The 20,475-nt window shown below is 37.5% G+C and overlaps 1 protein-coding gene across 5 annotated transcripts in view; it reads right to left on the minus strand.

Annotated features, from left to right (window-relative positions):
- Window positions 1–335: 335 nt before the first annotated feature.
- LOC117716345 (putative dimethylaniline monooxygenase [N-oxide-forming] 6) overlaps window positions 336–20,475 on the minus strand; it is a 36,121-nt gene continuing 15,981 nt past the window's right edge. Inside the window, exons 7-10 of one of the 5 annotated variants that reach the window (XM_076941493.1) lie at window positions 18,126–18,481; window positions 16,109–16,181; window positions 12,510–12,590; window positions 336–6,948 (exon numbers count right to left, since the gene is read on the minus strand). In XM_076941493.1, coding sequence (XP_076797608.1) covers window positions 12,512–12,590; window positions 16,109–16,181; window positions 18,126–18,481 — 508 coding nt within the window. In that variant the 3' untranslated portion in view covers window positions 336–6,948; window positions 12,510–12,511. Of the gene's footprint in view, window positions 6,949–7,429; window positions 8,308–10,375; window positions 11,402–11,729; window positions 11,945–12,509; window positions 12,591–14,472; window positions 14,990–16,108; window positions 16,182–18,125; window positions 18,482–20,475 lie in introns of those variants that run through there. The other 4 variants (XM_076941491.1, XM_076941492.1, XM_076941494.1 and 1 more) reach the window with 4 other exon arrangements.

A 20,475-nucleotide genomic window follows, 5' to 3' on the forward strand; every position in this document is an offset into this window, starting at 1 on the left:
TTAGGGAATGTCATCATTTTCTCTAAAACGTACTAAACGAATGATGACAGGCTTCTCTTGAATAAACTGAGTGACTACGTGACAAGAGTAACAGACTCACAAAGGGGACAATCAGCAACTAAGATACAAAGGAACCAGACACATTTCTCAGCTACAAAGAAAAAGGGAGTCAAGGTCACAGATTTTACGAAGAACCTACAACTAATAATGAAGATGATCCCTCAGTTATATAGTCACCATCTTCCGATAATAGTTATAATACTGTAGAAGCCCGTTGCTAATAATTGTACCTGACCGTTATACATAGGAGAAACAACTAGATATGCTAGCACAAATTTATTTATTTACTTATTTATTTACTTATTTATTTATACTTATTCACTTTACAATCTGCTCACTGCCACTCTCCCGGTCACCCCTCCCACAAGCTTCTCTGCTCCCCCTTTCCCTTCTCCTCTGAGAGGGTGGGGCCCCCTCTGGATATCCCCCACCCTGGTACATCCATTCTTCGAGACTAGGGGTATCCTCTCCCACTGAGGCCAGACAAAGCAGCCCAGCTAGAAGGACACACCCCACCTACAGGCAACAGTTTTGGGGATAGCCTCTGATCCAGTTGTTTGAGACCCATGTGAAGGTCAAGCTGCAGATCTGCTACATGTGGTTAGCAGAGGTTTTAATGGACTGAAGCCTTTGGAGAGGATGAGACAGATGGTGTGGTTCTGAGGTGGGGACACTAATGGCATTTTGTGTCAAGCTAAACTGATACCTTTATTCAAAGCCAAAACACCGGCATCTTCTTCTCAGGACTAGTGCCAGCTGGCAGGTTTGCGTTACAGAGCTAGTCCTGGCTGGCAAATGGTAGTTAGGTGTGGCTTGTGCAGACAAGCTCCCTGGGAGAGCACATGTGTACTCAAGAGTGGATCAGTGGGCCCCTGGGCAATTTTTAATTAGTAGACCTTTAATTGTTTCAAGTTTCTGCTGCTACAAAAGCACTGTGCACATTTTATACATCTCTTCCACACGTAGCTAATTATTTTCTCTGGATATTCGCGGTAGGGATTGCTGACTGAAAGCATTTGCATTTTTGAGACTAAGGCTTTCATCCAAGTCTAATGCACATAGGAAGCATTTGGAGATCTTGTAACACACATGTGGATTTTTAACAGTTATGAGGTGGGTCCAGATTATTTCTAACAAGGTTCCCTGTGACTCCAGATGTGTCCTTAGGCCACATTTTGAGTTGTATCTTTCTGATGCTTTTAGTTAAGTTGTCTAGCAGGAAATGGCTATATTTTAAAGGAGTTTTATAGTTACAAAGTGTTCTGAACTGTAAATATGCTCTCCCATACATTAATTCATTTTACTAGCCCGTGTCTATAGGCGCTACCACCCACCTCTATAGAAGTGGAAATGTATTCCATGTTACTAGGGAGTTTAAGGATAGCCAGGAGAGCAGTAAGCTTCTTAAAACATATTTTTATATTAGGAGCTCCCAAGAAATGTGTTTAGCCAAGAGGAAGTTCCCCAGTCAAGAAGACTGACTGATGGATAAGCTCACACGGGGCAGTTTTAGTTAAAGTAAAAGTCTACTTAGGACCACAAATATGAATGCTCCAGAGCAACTGAGTTTACTTTGCTCTAAGGAAGATATTCTAGCTCACAATGCCGTACGAATATAGAGAGGTGTCCTGTATGAGGGGAGCTCTCTACTGCTGTACGTACTCAAACAGATCAGCCAATCAATTGTTCACAGGTCACACAGGGATGCAGGTGTGTGTGTGTGTGTGTGTGTGTGTGTGTGTGTGTGTGTGATGCATGTGACTAAGACAAGGGCTGGGATCAGAAATCTTGCTGTAATCAGTCAATGCTCCAAACACAAAGATACAGAGGAGGCCATGGTTTGGGAAGTACTCTGCTTATTGTGTGGACTGGAAGGTCCTTTTCACAGATCCACATGGTCACATGGGGACTGACACTTAAAGCGTTCTTGGGAGAGTTCACATCCCCTTCACTGAGAACTCCTGTGAAGAGAGTAAGCCTATCAGCCATCTTTTCTTTCTCCTTTGTTTCTGACTATCTTTTATTTATTTAACAGATGTATTCAAATCCTGATGCCCTTGCTGAAGAGCAATGCACCAGGAAGACAGGCTCTCATTAAATTACTTTAGAGCTCGAATGAACCACAAATCAAACTCATCCGAGCTTTCTGCATGATGCCTGTTGACCCGTCACTTCCGGTATGCCCTACGTTTTCTGGGGCGTTACTTGAAAGAAATAATCCCTTCGGAGCTGCAGGATCAGCAGAGTGAACTGAGCAAGCTGGTTACTACCCTTTTGACACTTCAGCAGAGTGGCATGGGAGACCTGCAGAAATTGTGGGTCTGTGACAGCCCTGAATCCCGGAAGCATTCTGAGCCCAGGCTTAGAAAACAGTTTAATTGAGATACAATTTAAATATCATCTATTTTACCAGTGTTAAGTAAAACTCAGTAGTTTTGCTAAATTCACGCCTGCAGAATCATCACAACAACCAATTTTAGAATCATTTCATACCCCAACAAAGAACTTCTGTGTCTATGAATCAGTTCTCATTTCTACCCCTAGACCTAGGCACTACTAATTTACTTTACAGTTCTATAAAACTGCCCCTTCTTCTTGAGACAAGATGTTATTGTGTAGCCCTGGCTGGACTGGACTTTATTTGACCATGTTAGCCTTGAACTCATAGAGATCCATTGTGTCTGACCCCCTAGTACTAAGATTCAAAGTGGGTACCATTGCACCTGACTAGATTAATCTACTTTGAACATTTCATGTAATTGATTCATACAATTCTTGCTTTTTGGTTCCTGGATCTTTTCACTACAACATTTTCGGGGTTCATCAATGTTGTAGCATGTATTAAGACTTCACTGGTCTTTTTCTTATTGAGTATTTTTTTTGTATGGGTACTATCTATATTTATTCAATAATTGATGCTATTTATTATAGTATTCAACAAATGGATTTTATTTATTTATTCAACAATTGGTAGACTTTGGGTAGTTTTTATAGTTTGCCTATAGTGAATAATGCTGCTATATGTATTTATGTGAAATTTTTTGCTTACATATTTTTATTTCTCTGAATATATATTTTGGAGAATAATTGCTGGATCATATTGTAACTCTATAGTTGGCACTTGAGAAACTTCCAGGATGTTTCCAGAATAGCTTCACCGGTTCACATCCTTGTTGGCAAAGTGCGAGGGTTCTAATTTCTTTATACTCTTCCTAATACCTGTTACTCATTGTGCATCTTTTTCATTTATAACCATTCTAGTGGATATGAAGTGAAATCTCATCATGGTTTGACTTACATTTTCCTTATGGATAATGATTTTTGACAATATTTAAATGAACTTGGTTATTTATATATCTTTTTGGAAAAAATATCTACTCCAATGTATGCCCATTTAGTCTTAATATTGACTCTTGAGCCTTCCTTCTGTATCCTAGATGAATCCCTTAAAATGCATGATGCTCACCCATCTTTCATTCCAGGGGAGCATCTGTTCACTTCATTGATTCTTTGAAGTATCAACATTCTACTTTTGATAGAATACCATTTACGTATGTTCTCCTTTTTTGTTTGTGTAGTTGGTATAATATTTAAGAAGACCTTGAGTACCTGAAGATTAGATCTTAATGAAATTTCTGAAAAACAGAATTTTTGTGGTGTTGTATTGATAAAACAGAGTAGAGTAGAAGTTATGCTCAGAACTGGTGGTAGAATCTGGGAGCAAAGAAGGGAGGTAGTTTCACCAGTGGAGGCAGAAGTTCGAGAATACCCATCCTTTATGAAGTATTTTCAGTGTATCAGAGAATGTCTAAATTCTGCCTACAACAACTTGCTTGATTGTTCTTACAATCCTGTGAAAGGGTAAATCTTGTTAGCTGCAGTTTTTGAGTGATAAACCCTAGTATAGACGAGTTAGGTAAAATGTTGAAATTCATACAAGAGGGCTCTGAATTCTGACATCTAAGATCTTGAGAGATATGTTTTAAAACACTTCCTCCAACTCCGAAGTAGCAGGTGTGGTGATGGGTGTGTTATGTAAGCAATTAAGGTAATTAATTTAATGAGAGTCTGTGGAAGAGCTAGGCTGGATTTTTATTATAATACCCAGGTCTTCTCAGCAGATACAATGGGAATAGTAGTTTTACCTAAGTAGGGTTACTTACAATTAACAGAAAATACACAAAGTTCATAGAATCACCTACTCATTCTCATAGGCTACCATATCTTACCATCTTCCTAGACTCAATTTCCATATAAAACTTTGACTTTTTTAGATTTATCCATTAACAATGAGTTTCACAGTTTTTTTTTTGAAAAAATGCAACTTCATATTTTTCTTTAATGGAAATATGAATACGTTGCACTTTGCCTATTTATATTGCATTTGTAATATGTTCTACTTTGCACTTTTATGCTGAATGGGATTAATAACATTTTAAATTCCTTGTTTATTATATAATTAGTTTGTTTAATTAGCTTACTTCCTATCACACTTTAAAATATGTTCTTAAGGACTAACATATACATCTTTTTCCCTTTGAATGTGTAAGATATGTTTTTTTAAAGACAATAAGTGTGTCTAACTCTCAATGTTTTCTACCCCTACATCATTTTAAGTACCATTATCATATGTTTACTTATTCTTGTATTTAACACTGTGCCAGATGTTTTAGTCTTATACAATCAATGTTCATGCAAAGCGATACCAATATTTTTTCTATTCACACCATAGCATTTTACATTTCACCTCAGCATCTGTTTCATTGGTGGGACTCTTTTGGTGACTTTTTTTTTTTTTAGTTTTTATTTTAAAATATGAACTATTTTTCCATTGCTTTTGAAAACCATTTAATCGTGTATAGCACTTTAGATTGGCAGTCCATTTTTAAGGACAGCATTTAGAATAGTATTTAATTGCTTTCTGGCTTCCATAATTTCAGTTGCAAAATTGTTCATTAATCTTTGTTCTCTTCTGACCATAAGAAATACTTCCTCCCACCTCCACAGCTCACATCTTAAATGTTCCACTTATTTTAGTTTTAGTCTGTTTTACTGCAAAGGGCATAAGTTATCTTTTTTGGAGGTGCTTGAAACCCATTATGAGACACAATCAAAAGCCTAATGCTTGCTTGCTTGCTTGCTTGCTTGCTTGCTTTATTTATTTATTTATTTATTTATTTATTTATTTATTTATGTTTTTACTCTTTTGAGGTATTCTTTTCTTCATGGCTCTTACAATTTCCAGAAGTCCAGTCTGGATGAGAGACCAAATATTTTGGATTCAGACTCCATCTTAGAAAACCTGTCTTAAGATTGAACTCAAGTTAATTAACAGGCTGGTACCTAGCACCAGTTTCCAGGCTATCCCCCAACAAGACATGTCTCTAACACCATTTTCCAGGTTACCTCCCCAACAAAACCTGCATGTGGGACCAGTTTCTAGGGTAGTTCCTAACAAATCTGCACACACAGGTTACAAGCCCATCCCTGACACTTCGCTTCCTAAGAACCACCAATGAGAAGGAAAGCAGAAGTTAAGTTTATGATTTGGCTCCCAGAACCAGACAACTATGTTAAAAGCCATAAATGGCCCCCAATCAGATGTGTACCAGGCTAGATACCCTCTTCTTGCCTCTATAAATGCTTGCCTAAAACTAGGCTCAGGGCTCCAGCTTCCTTCTGTGTCAAGGTTGGGGGGAGCCCAAGCTCAAGCTTTAATAGAGACCCTAATGCGATTGCAATGGAATTGGCTCCTTGGTGTGGTCTTTTGGGGTTCATGAAGAGTTCCTGGCACAACACACCTTCTCATTGGTTGCTGCTCTCTGGCTGACATTTGTCTCAAACAGTGAGACAATATCTGACCCATCTTTAGGGAATTTTCCTTCTTAGAGTTTGCCCCTGCTGCCATTGTAGTTCCTGATACTTAGAGCATATATATAAATTTATCTTGTCTTTGGTGGAAGCAGGTCATAGCTAGATTTCAATGATTTTCACATATATATATATATATGGAAAAATTTTTATGTATACATATAAATAAGTTCCATTTTATACAAATATAAACATATAAATAATATTTCCGAGAAACAATTTCTTCTGGACAAGATTCTATTGTTGTTCTTTGTAAGAAGCTGTCTGTCTTGATGCCAAATTCTGTTTTCTATCACTTGATACAGCTTTATATGCATTGGAAGGGTAGAGATTTAACTTTATTTTCAGTGTTTGTAAATACATTACATAGTAGTTGTGTTATACTAAAGGTATACTATTATTCACAATCATGTACTTCCCAGCTGAAGCCTTCTTTGCTCTACTTTCTGATTGTATTCCTTGTGTTGTTGATCCAAAGCAACCAGTCTGCTTCATATTCTGCTATATTTTTGCTACATATACAAATAAAAATATCTAGTAACATAAAAATATATCACAATATGTGTATTTTTGTTCAATTCAATTTTCTTCAATCCTCTCTGTAAGCTCCACAGTTCCCCCTTTTATCCCTTTCTTTGTTCCTTCCTTCCTTTCTTTTTCTCTCTCTCTTTCTTTTTCTTTCCTGTCTTCTTTTTTATCTTTTTGAGGTAGCCTCACAGTGCAGCTCAGGATGTCCTCAAACTCACATGTAGCTCAAACTGGCCTTGAATTCTGCATCCTTCTGCTTTGGCATTCCTGGTGCACCATAACACCCAGCACCATGCTTATAAAATTTGTCAATTATTTAATTTATTTCCAATGTGCAAAACTCTTTTGTATAGACATATTATAATTTATTTAGTTATTATTCATTGGAAGCTTAGGCTATTTCATCTTCTCATATATATACTGCCATAAACATTCTTGATCTTGTTTTCTTGTGCACCTGTCCAAAGTTCTCTGGCAGTACATAACTAGCTGTGAAAGGACAAGTTTTCGAGATCAGTATATTTTCAAATTTGCTCTGTAGTGACCAGTCAATTCTCCAGAATGTTTATATCCACACTGCCTCAAACCACAAAGGGTTCAACATGTTCCCACTGTATGACTGTCTCAGAGGGTTTTTTGTATAATAAAATTGTAAAATGATATTTCATTATTGTTTTGAGTTTTGTTTCCTGGATTACCAGTCAATACCACGAAAACAAAAAGCTTGGGGTAACACCTTAATATAGACAGTAACTTACAGTTGTTACTAGAATTGGCTTCTCTTAGAGCTAACATATTATTATTATTATCATCATCATCATCATTATTATTATTGCATATTTTATTTACATTTCAGATGTTATCCCCTTCCCCATTTACCCCCACACAGAAACCCCCTATTCCATTCCCCCTCCTCCTGCTTCTGTGAGGATGTACCCCCACCCACCCACCCATTCCCATTTCCCTGCCCTCAAATTCCCCACACTGGGGCATCCAGACTTCATGGAACCTAGATAGCAACTTTATGCTTAGTTTTGTCAAGGGAAAAAAATAAAAGAAGTAGAATTTGTTTGGGCCACTTAAGGCTGAGTCAACAACCCACTGTTAACCAGGTCTCAGTTTCCCATCTATCCGAACAGGGCTGTAGACACCCCTCTTTTTACAGCTGATTTTGAAATACTGTTATCCTCTGCTTCCAGGAATCTTTTTCTCCAAACTGCTCAAAGACTATGGTCGCACACAATACCTTTCTCCCAAGACAGTTCAACTTCTGCCAGCAGCAATCACAGATTCTAAAAAGTTATGCCATTTACAGTTTCCTCAAATGTTGTAGCTGTGTGTGCTGTTACTGTTTTCTAAAACTCCAGGGCACCCCAGTCTGGGTTCTCCCTGAATTCAGTCCTAATTCTGCCCCAAGAAATGTAGTTTTCTCTGGGTGTAAGTTATCTTTCTTGGAGGGTGCTTGAAGCCCATTATGAGATGCAATCAAAAGCCTGATGCCTTTTTAAGTTTTACCCTTTTGAGAAGTACCTTTCTTCATGGCCTTATACAATTTCCAGAAGTTTCTAGCAGGAGCTAACACTCTTCTGAAATCTACTAATGAATGCATTGTGTTAGTGAGGGAAAAGCAGTCATGCCTTACTAGGCTCTATTCACGAAATGACTTGAGATCACTAAAGTGAAAACATAATTTCTCAACAAACAAAAATCCAACAACAATCAACCAAAAACAAAGATCCTAGTATATAGCTTGAATACAGGGAATGCCCAAACTGCAGAGAAACTGTGGGTGAAGGAATCACAGTTGTAGGTTTCATCTGCTGTCTCTCCCCAATGCTAGTTGTAAGACTGTAGAGATAAATGAAAAAATCAAATGCATGAAGGAGAAGATTGAGGCTAAGGAGACACTAGGGGTTACTTGAACAACCCCCTAGTTAACAACCTAGCCTAATTAAGTTCACCATATACTATGATATTACAAAAACAGCTGATTAGAGCACAGATCACTGAAAAAGACTTTCAGTAATTTTTAGGCACTTAGGAAGAATTGCTATGATATAAAAGGGAAAGAGATTTCAAGGGACAAGTGATATTTATGCAGAGTCTAAATCTAGAAGAGGGCCAGCGAATGGAGAAGCAGAGCAAATTGGAAGTGAAGGGTTAAAGAAGGAAAATGTAGAGTCCTATAGGATAAACAGGGAGTATAGAAGGGAGGACTGGGGAGGACTGAGGAGTTCTCCCACCCTTAAGTGTTAAATACTTGAACTTTGCTAGTCTCTCAGAAGAGGGCACCATTAGATGAGAAATCTAGTAAAATACTCTATTATCATAAAGACAAGGAAGATACAGGTGAAAGCTATGTCCAGATAGATAAATGAAAGGGAGAAAGGGGGTGGGGAGGAAGAGGAAATGCGGCATGTGGTCTTGAAACTCTTGAGCACAGGTAAATATTATGCAAGCACGAAGCAGTTTATGGTAACATTAGCAATAATAGAAAAAAAAAACACTAAGTAATCTAAACGTTTAGCAGTGAACAGTAGCTAAGTATCCTGCAACATAATTCTATCAAGAAAACATTTCACATGATGGGAAAAAAGTGAAGATTAGGTTTTATGCAATCAAAAGCGTGCATTTGACAATGATAGTGTTAAGCAAGAAGAGCCAGTCCCGTGTTGAAACAGACCAAGGCTCTTCCAGTTTCACACAACCATGGTCAATTACAGACAAGTCTGAAAAATTATTTCTCATAAGACAAACACAATATAGTTACTTGAAAATATGGTAACAGCCTTGAAGAATACTTAAAAAAAAAAACCGAAGACATACTCATTTATAATCATAATTCTTTTGTAGGTTTTTGTGTTACCATGGTAACCCATTGCAGTTTGCTTTTGTGAAGGTGGCCAAACATTCGTCATATTCATTGTTTTTTTTTTTTTTTAATTTAAAAACAGAAGGCATACCTAAGGTATGATTAGAAAAACATTGTTTTTTTCATGTCCTTTCTCTGGGATCATGTCTAATATTCCTGTAACAAGAGGCAATTAGAAGAAAAGGTCTATAAGTTTATTTGATCCAGTTTTGTGTGACTTGATTGTTCTGAGATCAGGGACCCAGGGGATGAATGTAAACTCTCCATTTTCATAAATTTGATGAAGAATAGGTAGCCATGTGCAAATGTGATTAGACAAAAGAATAAGATGTCGGATCAATAGACCAAGGAGAGAGGACCCAGCAGGGCCTGTCTGTTTGAATCGTTTTGGACTCTCTGTGCCCCATTCCTCCCCTTTTGGCCTTGGATTGGAACCTTTCTGAGATGGGGGTCTTCTGAACTTCTTTCAAAGAAGATAAGATCAGACATTTCCCTCTGATAAAATCTTAGACAACTGGGATAAAGATTGAATAATATTTTTAAGTTTTATGGCTGGTTTTGTGGAAAGAGTTTGGCTTTCATGACTTACCTTGGGAAAGAGGAGTGTTTTCTATAGCTTGGCCATAGAGTATGAGGGGCAAAGGGAAGGAGATGAGGAGGCAATCAGATATAAACCTTTCTCTTTCACTTTAGGGTATCTAAGTTGACCCCCAAATCTAGCTCACTGTGTCCACGATATTATGATGACTCCATCGGCGTTTACTGAGATCTAAGAAAGGTTAACATTTGTGTCAAGCTGGCTAAAAACTGATGCTTTTTCTCTTTATCTCTATCTTTCTTTAAGAGTTCTATCAAAAAGTAGTGAGAATGCTTTCAGGGGTTTTGAAGAGGCATAGATTGTGGTCATACCACACAGCAGTGTGAAGAAGCAATAGGAGGGGGGCTGGTGCTACAGAAACCTGTGCCAACTTGTTCTCCATCTCGGCATTTATCTGGTGATTGTTTTAGAAACATCATTCATAAGGTTACCAGCAGCACACATGATTTCATTATTTAGATCTTTATTCCTTATGGGCAAGCATCTTTTTGTTTTTCTGTCATTCTGGGTATTTCTGGCACCAGATATTTATTCACAGGGGGAGTGTTGTGGGATTATTGCCTATCCACAGGCTTGGCTTGACATTTTGTTTATCTACAATTGTGTGTTTTGATAAAGTGCATTCCAGTTAGTACATAACTCACTAATCACAGCCTTCTCCAGCGTGCCACAATAACCACTGTTATATAAATTTGGTTAAAAACAAAATAAGACCAAAGAAGGAGGAGGAGGACGACGACGAGGAGGAGAGGGAGAGGGAGAAAAAAAGGGGGGGAGGAGGAAGAGGAGGAGGAGGAGGAGAAGGAGAAGAAGAAGAAGAAGAAGAAGAAGAAGAAGAAGAAGAAGAAGAAGAAGAAGAAGAAGAAGAAGAAGAAGAAGAAGAAGAAGAAGAAACTTCTTTCGCATTCAAACAAAGTTCAGTTGGTTAGTCATATGATGAGAAGTTCAGAAAGGAAGGAAACAGTGTTCAGTTGGGGCTGGATTTTGTGTGTGACATAAATTTCTTTTTCTCACCTCTTCCTGAGAAGCAAGCAAGCAAGCATATATATTCATATATATGATGAATGACTCATCTTTTCAACGTTAATTCTTGATTAACATAATGCAAGGGACTGGAGAGATGGCTCTTTGGTTAAGAGATTACACTACTGTTGAAGAGGACCCCAGTTTTCTTTCCAGTACCCACATTAGGTATTTTACAATTTGGAAGCCTCTGGCCTCAGCACATGAATAGACATGCGTATACACACATATGGACACACATACACATTAATTACAAATAAAATAAATCTTAAAAAACAACACAAGTCACACATGAGAATATTTTTGTTCAAAAATTTCAAACCACAAAAAAGTAAACAGAAACAACAGTCCCAATCCCTGTCTGTCCATCATCTTCCCAGTCTCAATTCAATCTTCAGATAAAACCACTGGTGGGAATTGGCTGTCTGTGTATAACCAACACCTATATACTATAGATACATATATATAATATTACACAAATGAGAAAATGTGCAGTTAGTTTGTTACTTATCTCATTTATGGAAAATATATGAAATATATATTACTGAATATATATATATATATATATATATATATATATATATATATATATGAATATCCTTTGGAGTGTTCCATGTCTGCCTGTAGAAATGGATCTCAAATATTTTGCTTTGGATTATTTTATATGATGATGTGTATCTGGGGCATTTTCTGTCTTTCAGATTAGAAGTGCACTGTCAATTGCTCACTCATTTTGTGCATTCATGCATTTTAATACTCAAGTAAATAAACTAAAGCTTGGAATCAATTTGGTACTTTATTCCTAGTTGTTGAGCAGTTAGCTGTGGCTCCTGTATTTAACCTTGGCCTTTACAGGGCTCTTTCTGTCTCTCAGGGTTGGCTTTTGTCTCTGTGAACGAATGATCACCACATTGCTTGAATGCTGGAGATCATCAGATAGCTGAAGGCTCCTCAACAGGGGAATGGATGCATGGTGTGGGTGTGTCCAAAGACTGATTTAAGAGATGGCAAGATAAAGTAGGGAGGATGGATCAACTACAGTTGAATCAGGAGAATTTAAATTACATCTGTCATCCAGGACATAGATTTTACATGTACTTGACTTGAACATTGCTGGACACTGACTTTCTTCATATCTTTTGTGGACACTTGATCAAATTTTTACTGTTTACTGTATATAAACATACATACACATATTGTATCTATTATGTGTGTATAAATGCACATGTAACATTATATATTAAGTAGGAAGCACTTCATATACATAAGATTCAACACATTTCATTTGTATTAATAGTGTATGTATAATGTATATACACATGCACTTATACCCTGAATGCATTATATATGTATACATACATATTTACACTTATCAATAAAACAGACACAATGCATTTAATCATACTTATGAAGAGTGCTGCCCACTTCATATATGGGGATAGGGTTACATAAATGTTCCTTCGGTTCTCTGTGTCTTAATGAGATGCTTAGAGGAAGTGGTAGTCAAATAGGTTTTTGAAAGAACATGGGATTAAGGTGCAAGAGGAGTAGTTTTACCTTTAATCCTTGGGCTGCCTCAGAGTTTTTATTTCCTCATTGTGAAGTAGGTCAGGATCATGGTGACAGCCAGAAACATGCCTGAAAGATTAGTGAAGAAATGTTTGTAAACGATTCAGACACTGCATTATAATAAATAACAGAGGGGAGAGAATCAACTGAATTTCTATGACACCAGTGATGCATATTATTCTATATTATTATATTTAATATTTCATATGTTAATCTAAGCCAGGTTTGTAAGCAGCAAGTGTAACTTTAGAGCTGTGGCTTCTTCTGTGCCATCAGGTACAGAACAAAGCATTAGATTGGTAAACTCTTCTTTCTTTCTTTCTTTCTTTCTTTCTTTCTTTCTTTCTTTCTTTCTTTCTTTCTTTCTTTCTGTTAATGACTTAGTTTTGTATAGTCCTTACATTAGATTTAATTATTGATATAACCTACCCAGAACCTACATATATACCCAAATACAGATGTCACATTGACCAGGCTAAGCTCTAAAGCCTAAGAATTAAATGTCCCTGGCCCTTGGCTACTCCAAAGTGATCCTTTGTGTTTTATTTCTCTGGTTAGTAAAAATGACAAAGGTCATGATCGTGTCTTCTATTACCCAGGACCGAGTGAACAAGAGGTGCAATATAGCTTTACGTTAAACTGAGCGTATTTAAAATCAACATTATCCATTTGATTGGATAAAATGTTTATTAAAGGACGTTTCATTTTGCCATAAATGTTGTAATTGTGAAGAGTTCCGCACTCTTATCTCTCTGCGCGCACACACACACACACACACACACACACACACACACACACACAATGTAACAACAGCAAATCAAAATGTATACGCATGGGCGCACAAACATAAGCATACACAAAAACACTTTGCAGCTACTCCTTGTTTGAAACCATTTTGAATCTTTGAATAAAACGTGTCTCTCCTACAACCAACTGGGATAAACTGTTGTGGATTTTTCTTCTCAAATCCAATTTTTCGACTGTGTTCTGTGTCTCCAATTTGATGGTTTGTGATATTCATTTTGCTTCTATTATATGTAAAATTAGTATAGATGCCAAAGATATCTATATACTTACTATCTTTCTCAAAGGGATATTGGAATTATTCTCTATCTTGATGGAGTTAAACTTATAATTTTTAATGGCGTGTTTGCATTTGACATTGCATCTGAGATATCTTTAGCTCAAATGGTTTTCTCATTGTTAGTTTAGTTTATTAGTATGGTGAACTGTATTAACCATGAGGCTAGCATTCTCTTCCTGAAATGTCTTACTTGATGGTATGCTGTTTATTTTATATACTGTTGAATTTTATTTTGCATTTGTTTATAATGCTTGTATGTGTACATGTGTATGAGAGATATTGATCTATATTTGATTTTTGTAGTTTTAAATTAAGTTTCAGAGTGATGACAATCTTGTAAAAATTAATCAGAGAGTAATACATTTTTTGCCTTTTCTGATTTTTTTTCATAATTAGTATCCTCGATTTTTCAAACTTTTAACGGAATTCATCAGTGAGGCCATTTTTGTTTTCAAGTTCACAGAAACTTCAAGTCGGAATGGTTTTCCATTTTCTCTAGTCCTGGGATTAAATACAGGGTGTTGTGTATGCCAGGCAGGCACTCTGCCACTGAGTCACACACATAAGCTACATGAGCTACATGTGAGACACACATAAGATGCTGTATTGGTACAACTCTATCTCTTTATATTCATTTATTATTAAATACTTCATTTAATATTGTGCAAAACACATTGGTTGCAATACTACAATAATAAGCTAACAACCCCTCTTACAAAGCTCATTAAACTTTGTCTAGCCTGAAAGTCTATGTTTATGCCTTTGCAACTTCCCTTCTATTTCCCCCCTCCTTATCTTAAACACCCAAACTTTAATTCAACATGTGAAAAGCCTATTAAAGAAAAGATTCTCATCAGAAACAGACAGTCTGGGTATTTTCCGTTTTATTTATCCTTTGAGTCAAATGATCCAGGATGCATTTTGCATCTGCCGGAAGGAAAGGAGGGCCCTTGTTGATTATGTGTGCCTACATGTGTTTGTGTGTTATACTCAAGTGATTACACTTCTAGGCTGGACTCTGGCACCCGGAAGACTTTGTTATTAATAAAAGGTGAGTAAAATAGCCAGAAAGAACACTGGGAAGAAAAGCATTCTTAGCAAGTTGTAAAGGTGACGTGGTCTCTGTGCTTCACCAACAGCCCTTGTCCTGGTTGGCTTTACCGTCCGCTTCCATTGGGTCAGGATGGCATTTCTAGCTCCATCCCACTTCCCTGGTCCCATCAATCGAAACTGATATGGACTACAAGGGCCAAAGTACACCTCCAGGGCCAGCTGGGGGTCGGTCAAGAAGAGCCAGGGTATGTTAGGCTTGGCTCCTATGAAAGAGCTCAGCTCATCCATGTATGTGATGTAATCTGTCTGCAGAGTGTGGCTCTGGCCAAACCTGAGGACAGAAAAGCAAAATGATTGTCATAGTTGCAAACAGAGCTTTAACTCTACAATTTCTGTCTCTTGCACATCGCACCCAGTCTGCTGATGTTAGATTCTTAGGCAGGGTTATTTGAAGTTTAGATTTTGCATAGTTTCTGTGCAGTAAGATAAATCATGTCATACTTTAAGATGAAGTGTGGCCTCGTCTGACTTAAAGAACAGATTGTCACTGGCAATCGAATCTTTCTTCCCCCGTCTTTTTATTTGTATTTACTTCTAAAGGAATTATTAGCATTAGGAGTCTTCACACCTGAGATCTTCCCTCTGACTTGGATGAGGCTAAGTGGAGACTGTGGCTCCATTTCTTTTCTCCTCTAGATCTTTGAGTTGATGTCTACCCCGGGAGAGTCACTGAATGTTATGCTGAAGGCTGGAAAGAAGAAATGCACCTGCTACATAGTCATTTACTTATCCAACAGTCATTTGCTGGTTAATTATTCTTTCATCTGATTTTGATAGGTAATTTTAAAGGGATTTTTAAATGAAATAACCTGAAAAACTACATTACAATCTAGTCACATAAGGGCCTTTCTACTTGCTGTGCTTGAAAGCATGTATCGAATTGGAGGCGAATCCTCTTTTTTTCCAGAATATACTAAGGTAGTTGAACTGAGCATAAGTTTTAATTCTGGTTTATCAATGCCAAATTTAGATTCTGCTGCTCAATTTCTAGCCAGCTAGTTTTCTTCCAGCGCAGGTGCTTTTGGGAAAAGACATGGGGTAATTTCTCAGCCTCATCTCTATGGACTTTTGAGCCAGACAATTCTATGATTTCAATACTGTGCTTTGTGATACAGGATGGCTTCAGTGCCCAGGGGCTCTACTTATAAGAAGCTTGTGGCTTCTAATTCTATTTCCAGACCTCAGTTTCACCACGTGTCCCCTGGAGGGCACAACCACTCTCTCTTAAGTCGACAGGGGAAGAAAGTGTTTCCCCACCTAATGTGGATCAGGTATAGCCCAAATTAAAATATAATGAACAGTTGCTGCTGGCAACATTAACGACCTTATTGATGTTTTCAATGTATAAAGAAAAACAGAACTTATTGGATTAGCAAGTGTAATTGATTACCACTTGAGTTTCTTGCCCATTTTCTCATCGATGTCATCCATCATTTCATTTGTAGTTGGCAGGATGCATGTGTCTGGAAAACGAGTGTAGAGAGAAACACCAAAAAAGACAAGGGAATTTAGTCCCATATTACCACATCGAATGGAATTCATCATTTATGAAACAAATGCCTGAAAAGGTCTTTGAGTGGCTACCTTAATTTAGCTGTGTGAAGTTTTTATTTGTGAGTTCATTATAAAAAAAAGTGTTCTTATTTAATAAAAAGTTTTGTCTTAAGAAAAACTCTCTTTGGTGTCATTAGACAAATGACAATTTACAAATACAGAGGCCCAAGAGGTAAGTGCACATGTGGGGATGGAAAAGCTGGCCTGTGTGTAAGAGTCACAGCAAAGATGTTTGTAGCCTTAAGTCACCCAACCCTTCTTGATGTTTATGTAACATCACGAAGAGCCTGGTCCTCAGCATAGCTCTGCTGCATCTCATGCCATGGAATGGGGCAATCATGTTCACCCTTCTTGTCTACATCCTTCTATTAAGATATCCCTCAAGTAATGACCTGGAACAATAGTTGGTACTAAACTCCACAGCAAGTGATCTAGATAATGAGAAGAGGCAGTCACAGGATTGCAGTGTCAGGGTTCAGCTGGGTGTTTAATAAGGAAAGGCAGAGAAGCTTTAGCTTGTTTTGCAAACATCATCACTTGGGACCGGCTGTAATTTACTTACTTCTGTAACAATGGAAGAAGGCTACTAAGATATTTGCAGTGCATGAACACCACCTAGGCACTGTGAGCATCTGACTCTGCATGTTCTGCATGATAGCACCCTATAGCTAGCATTTGCGGTGTGCTTCACTAGCCAGTGGGGGGACCAGATTTTTTTTTTTGTCTGCTTGACTTGGAGTTGGGATCTAAGAAAGTGGTAAGGCAGATCTCCACAGGAAACAGGTATTTTGCATGAATGTTTGTCAAACGAATAAGTGATGTCCTTTGTTTCATGTTAGTATTCCAGGTTTATGAACTGTATGCAAACTTCTCATAAATTTTTAGTCTCTGGGCACACTATCAGGCTTTAAGAATAAAAGACAATGGAAGCATTTTATAGGTGAGCATCCTTATTCAAGATTTGATGATGGAACACCTTTAAGTTCTTCATGACATATTTGAAACAGAAGTGTTTACATCTACAGTTAATTTTTTTAGGAAGTTTAAACTCATTTTATGATTTAATTTTTTCTTATTTTTATATTTTTCCCATTGTAGATTTTTGCCAGCAGGTATGTTAGGGAAGTTATATTTATGTTTTTCTTTTAGGCATTGAATAAGAAGATACTTTTCATAATCATGATGGTCAATAGTATCGGAGCAATTAAATTAAATTAGTATATCTAAGTCACTGCTTCTCTCCATGGAATCTATATGTTCCCCACATAAAGTTCTTATAGCCCCTTGAGACCATGTGGTCCACAGCAGAGAAAGGGAAGAGAAGAAGTCTTTCAACAGGGTAAGAGGCACATGAGGTTGACACAGAAGTAACACTAGGTCTCTATGTCCATCACCCCTGGCCCCAGTGCCCCTGCAGAATGTGTACCTTATTCCTGCAGTTACCCAGTTGTTTCCTTTACCTCATACAAAGCCATGCAACCCCCTCCCAAATTTGTTGTCAAAAGGTTAAGTTCTTTGATTCAGCTTATGATGCCCCACTAGGCATTTGTTTGTCTTCATTTCTTGCTGCTTCCTGCCTTTTTTTTTTTTTTTTTAATAAAAATGTTTCTAGTTCTTCATACATTAGGACTTTATTTATGTTGTTGCTGTAGGTGGTACAAATAAATCCCGGGGTAATTCTCCTCATTACAATACCCTGAAACGTCTCCTGCTGTAACATCTACTCATTCCATTGCCATCTATGAGGTCAAGTTGCATGTCTGTCTTGTTCCCAATGGATCCCTCAGTACAGTCATCAGCTTAGAGCAGGCGACTATTGCCTTAATGAATGAAACACAAAACGACCCACATACTTGTAAACACTTTAGCAGCCCAGCGAGCCTGGAGGTCAGCTGTTGGGATGGCAGCACCCAGAGACTGGACAAGGCCAATCACTGCCATGGTTGGTTTCTCTAGTTGAGGAGGGAAGATGCCTTTGTACAAGGTGACCTCATTATTTCTGCTTTTGATGATGGAGTCATCCAGGAAGGGGTAGGCATAACCATAGCCTGTGGCAAAGATGACATAGTCAATGGCCTCAAATACGGTCCCATCCTCAAACACAGCAGAGGTCTCTGTGAACTTTGTCACAATGGGCTTGATGGATACAGTGCCACACAGGATGCGGGCTGGGAGCTCATCATTGAACACGGGCTCTTTCCTGAGGGGGCTGTGCAAATATGAAAGACAAGCACCATAAACATAATAGTCATTTCCATGAAATCCCCACAACATCCCATTCCATCGCACCTAGATTTGATCAATTAAGCACCAACACGAGGGCTCATACAGGCTCTTCTCAGTGGAAATTCCTTTCTCGTTTGTGAATATTTCTAATAATGTATGTCTGAAATTTTCTTGTTGCCCCTTTGAAACTTAAAATTAGATTGTGTGCATTTATGCTCTTTGGAGACTCATCTAATAGATGAGAATATAAATCAATTCTAGATAGAATGAACTAGTTAATAATAAAGATTCTAAAACTAGACATCACAGGTTTATTCCTAGCTATATCTCTTACCAACTGGTGTTGCTCTACATTTGTTTCTCTCTGTGTATAAATGGGATGATGACAGAATTGTCCTCCCAGAGATACTATCACTGGATGACTAGCTACTAAAATAATAGCCAACACCTTCAAGAACATTGCATGTTAACTACTATTATAGCTCAAAGGCTTTGCATGGCAAAATCAGAGGATCTTACTAATCTTACCACCATGCCTGGGCTTCTTCTGCCAAGTTCTTTGTGTTCACACAGAAAGAAACAACCTTTGATACTGTACTTTGCCAAAATTCTGGCAGTAAAAGTTTTTATGAACTGTACTTCATGTTGACTTGTTCCCTTTAGAGATAATGGAATTTTCTCTAAGTATCTCACATACATATAAAAACACTGATTTTTTTGTATTCTGTTTGTATTGTTATTTATTTTTGTATTTCTACACTGTTATTCTCCTCTGTAACCCTGTCCCCTCTCTCTTTGCCTTATAAGGTAGCTAACAAGTAGTAGATTACAGCATACCTGTTTTCTCTCTTCCTTCTCTTCTCAACCAAGGGAGGAATGAAAAGGTGTCAGCTGCAATTTAGGGCCCTGGAACCCTTTCAAGGAGGAAGCTTAGTTCTAAGAAGGAGTGGTTTTCACAAACAATTTTTTTTTTCTAAGTGGTAAAACCCCAGTACAATTTGTAGCTACTCTTGTAAGATAAACCCATTTTTGATCAGATAAAATTTTGAAACTTTTATTATGTTAAACAAAACTCTAAATATAAAACAACATTACTTTTTCTTGAGCATCAGAGCAGTTCTTAAATCTGGGTAGGATAAGCGCTTTGGAAGGAGGCTCTAGCTCTTTAAACCTGGCATTTAGTATTCTGATTTACAGTTCTCTTCACTTTTCCTTAGTATGTTTCTCTAAACAAATGAAAAATTTTTTTTGCTAGCATAAACCAGAAGGGAAAATCTCATTGTGAAGCATTTCTTATCTACCAAATATTTAACTGTACTGATTTTTCTATCTACAGTATTTTCCTAATTCAGTGTATTGAATGCTATCTGAAAAATAAGTAAGTAAATAAATGAATCATACTAATTTTACAGGTCACATCAGGTTTAGTGAGATCCATTGCTTTACACATTCCCCACCTCCTGATGGCCTTCTGAAGTGTGGAGGACATGAGAGGGACTGGTCACTCTTGTTCTGAGTCTCCTATTTGCTGAGACACATTGACTGACAGTACTTTGGTAGATAGTCCTTAAAGGCACATTAGGTGATCTGAGACCAAGAAGAACACATATTTTTAAGTCTTTATATGTTATAAATGTACATTTACCTTTCTAAATGTTACTATCTTCAGAAGTAGATGTTGTTACTAGTATCCTCTTTTACCTATAAACATGATATATTTCAAAACACCCAGTTCCAGTTTGTTTAGTTCCTTAAGTTCTGGACAATAGGTTGTAGCCAAATGGATTCTGCTTCTCAAGATGATCTGTTTACCTAACCCACCCCTACTTAGCGTGTCCACATATATTTCTCCACTAATCTCTAACCTGCACATGATCTCTGACTTAAACTGTGTCACCTGCAAAATTCTTAATTTAATCCCATTAGATTCAATGAGATAACTAAAGGAAGAACCAGTTAGAAATAAATAATCCAAAC

The sequence above is a fragment of the Arvicanthis niloticus genome, chromosome 10 (assembly GCF_011762505.2).
Source record: "Arvicanthis niloticus isolate mArvNil1 chromosome 10, mArvNil1.pat.X, whole genome shotgun sequence".
In the NCBI taxonomy this organism is placed as follows: Eukaryota; Metazoa; Chordata; class Mammalia; order Rodentia; family Muridae; genus Arvicanthis; species Arvicanthis niloticus.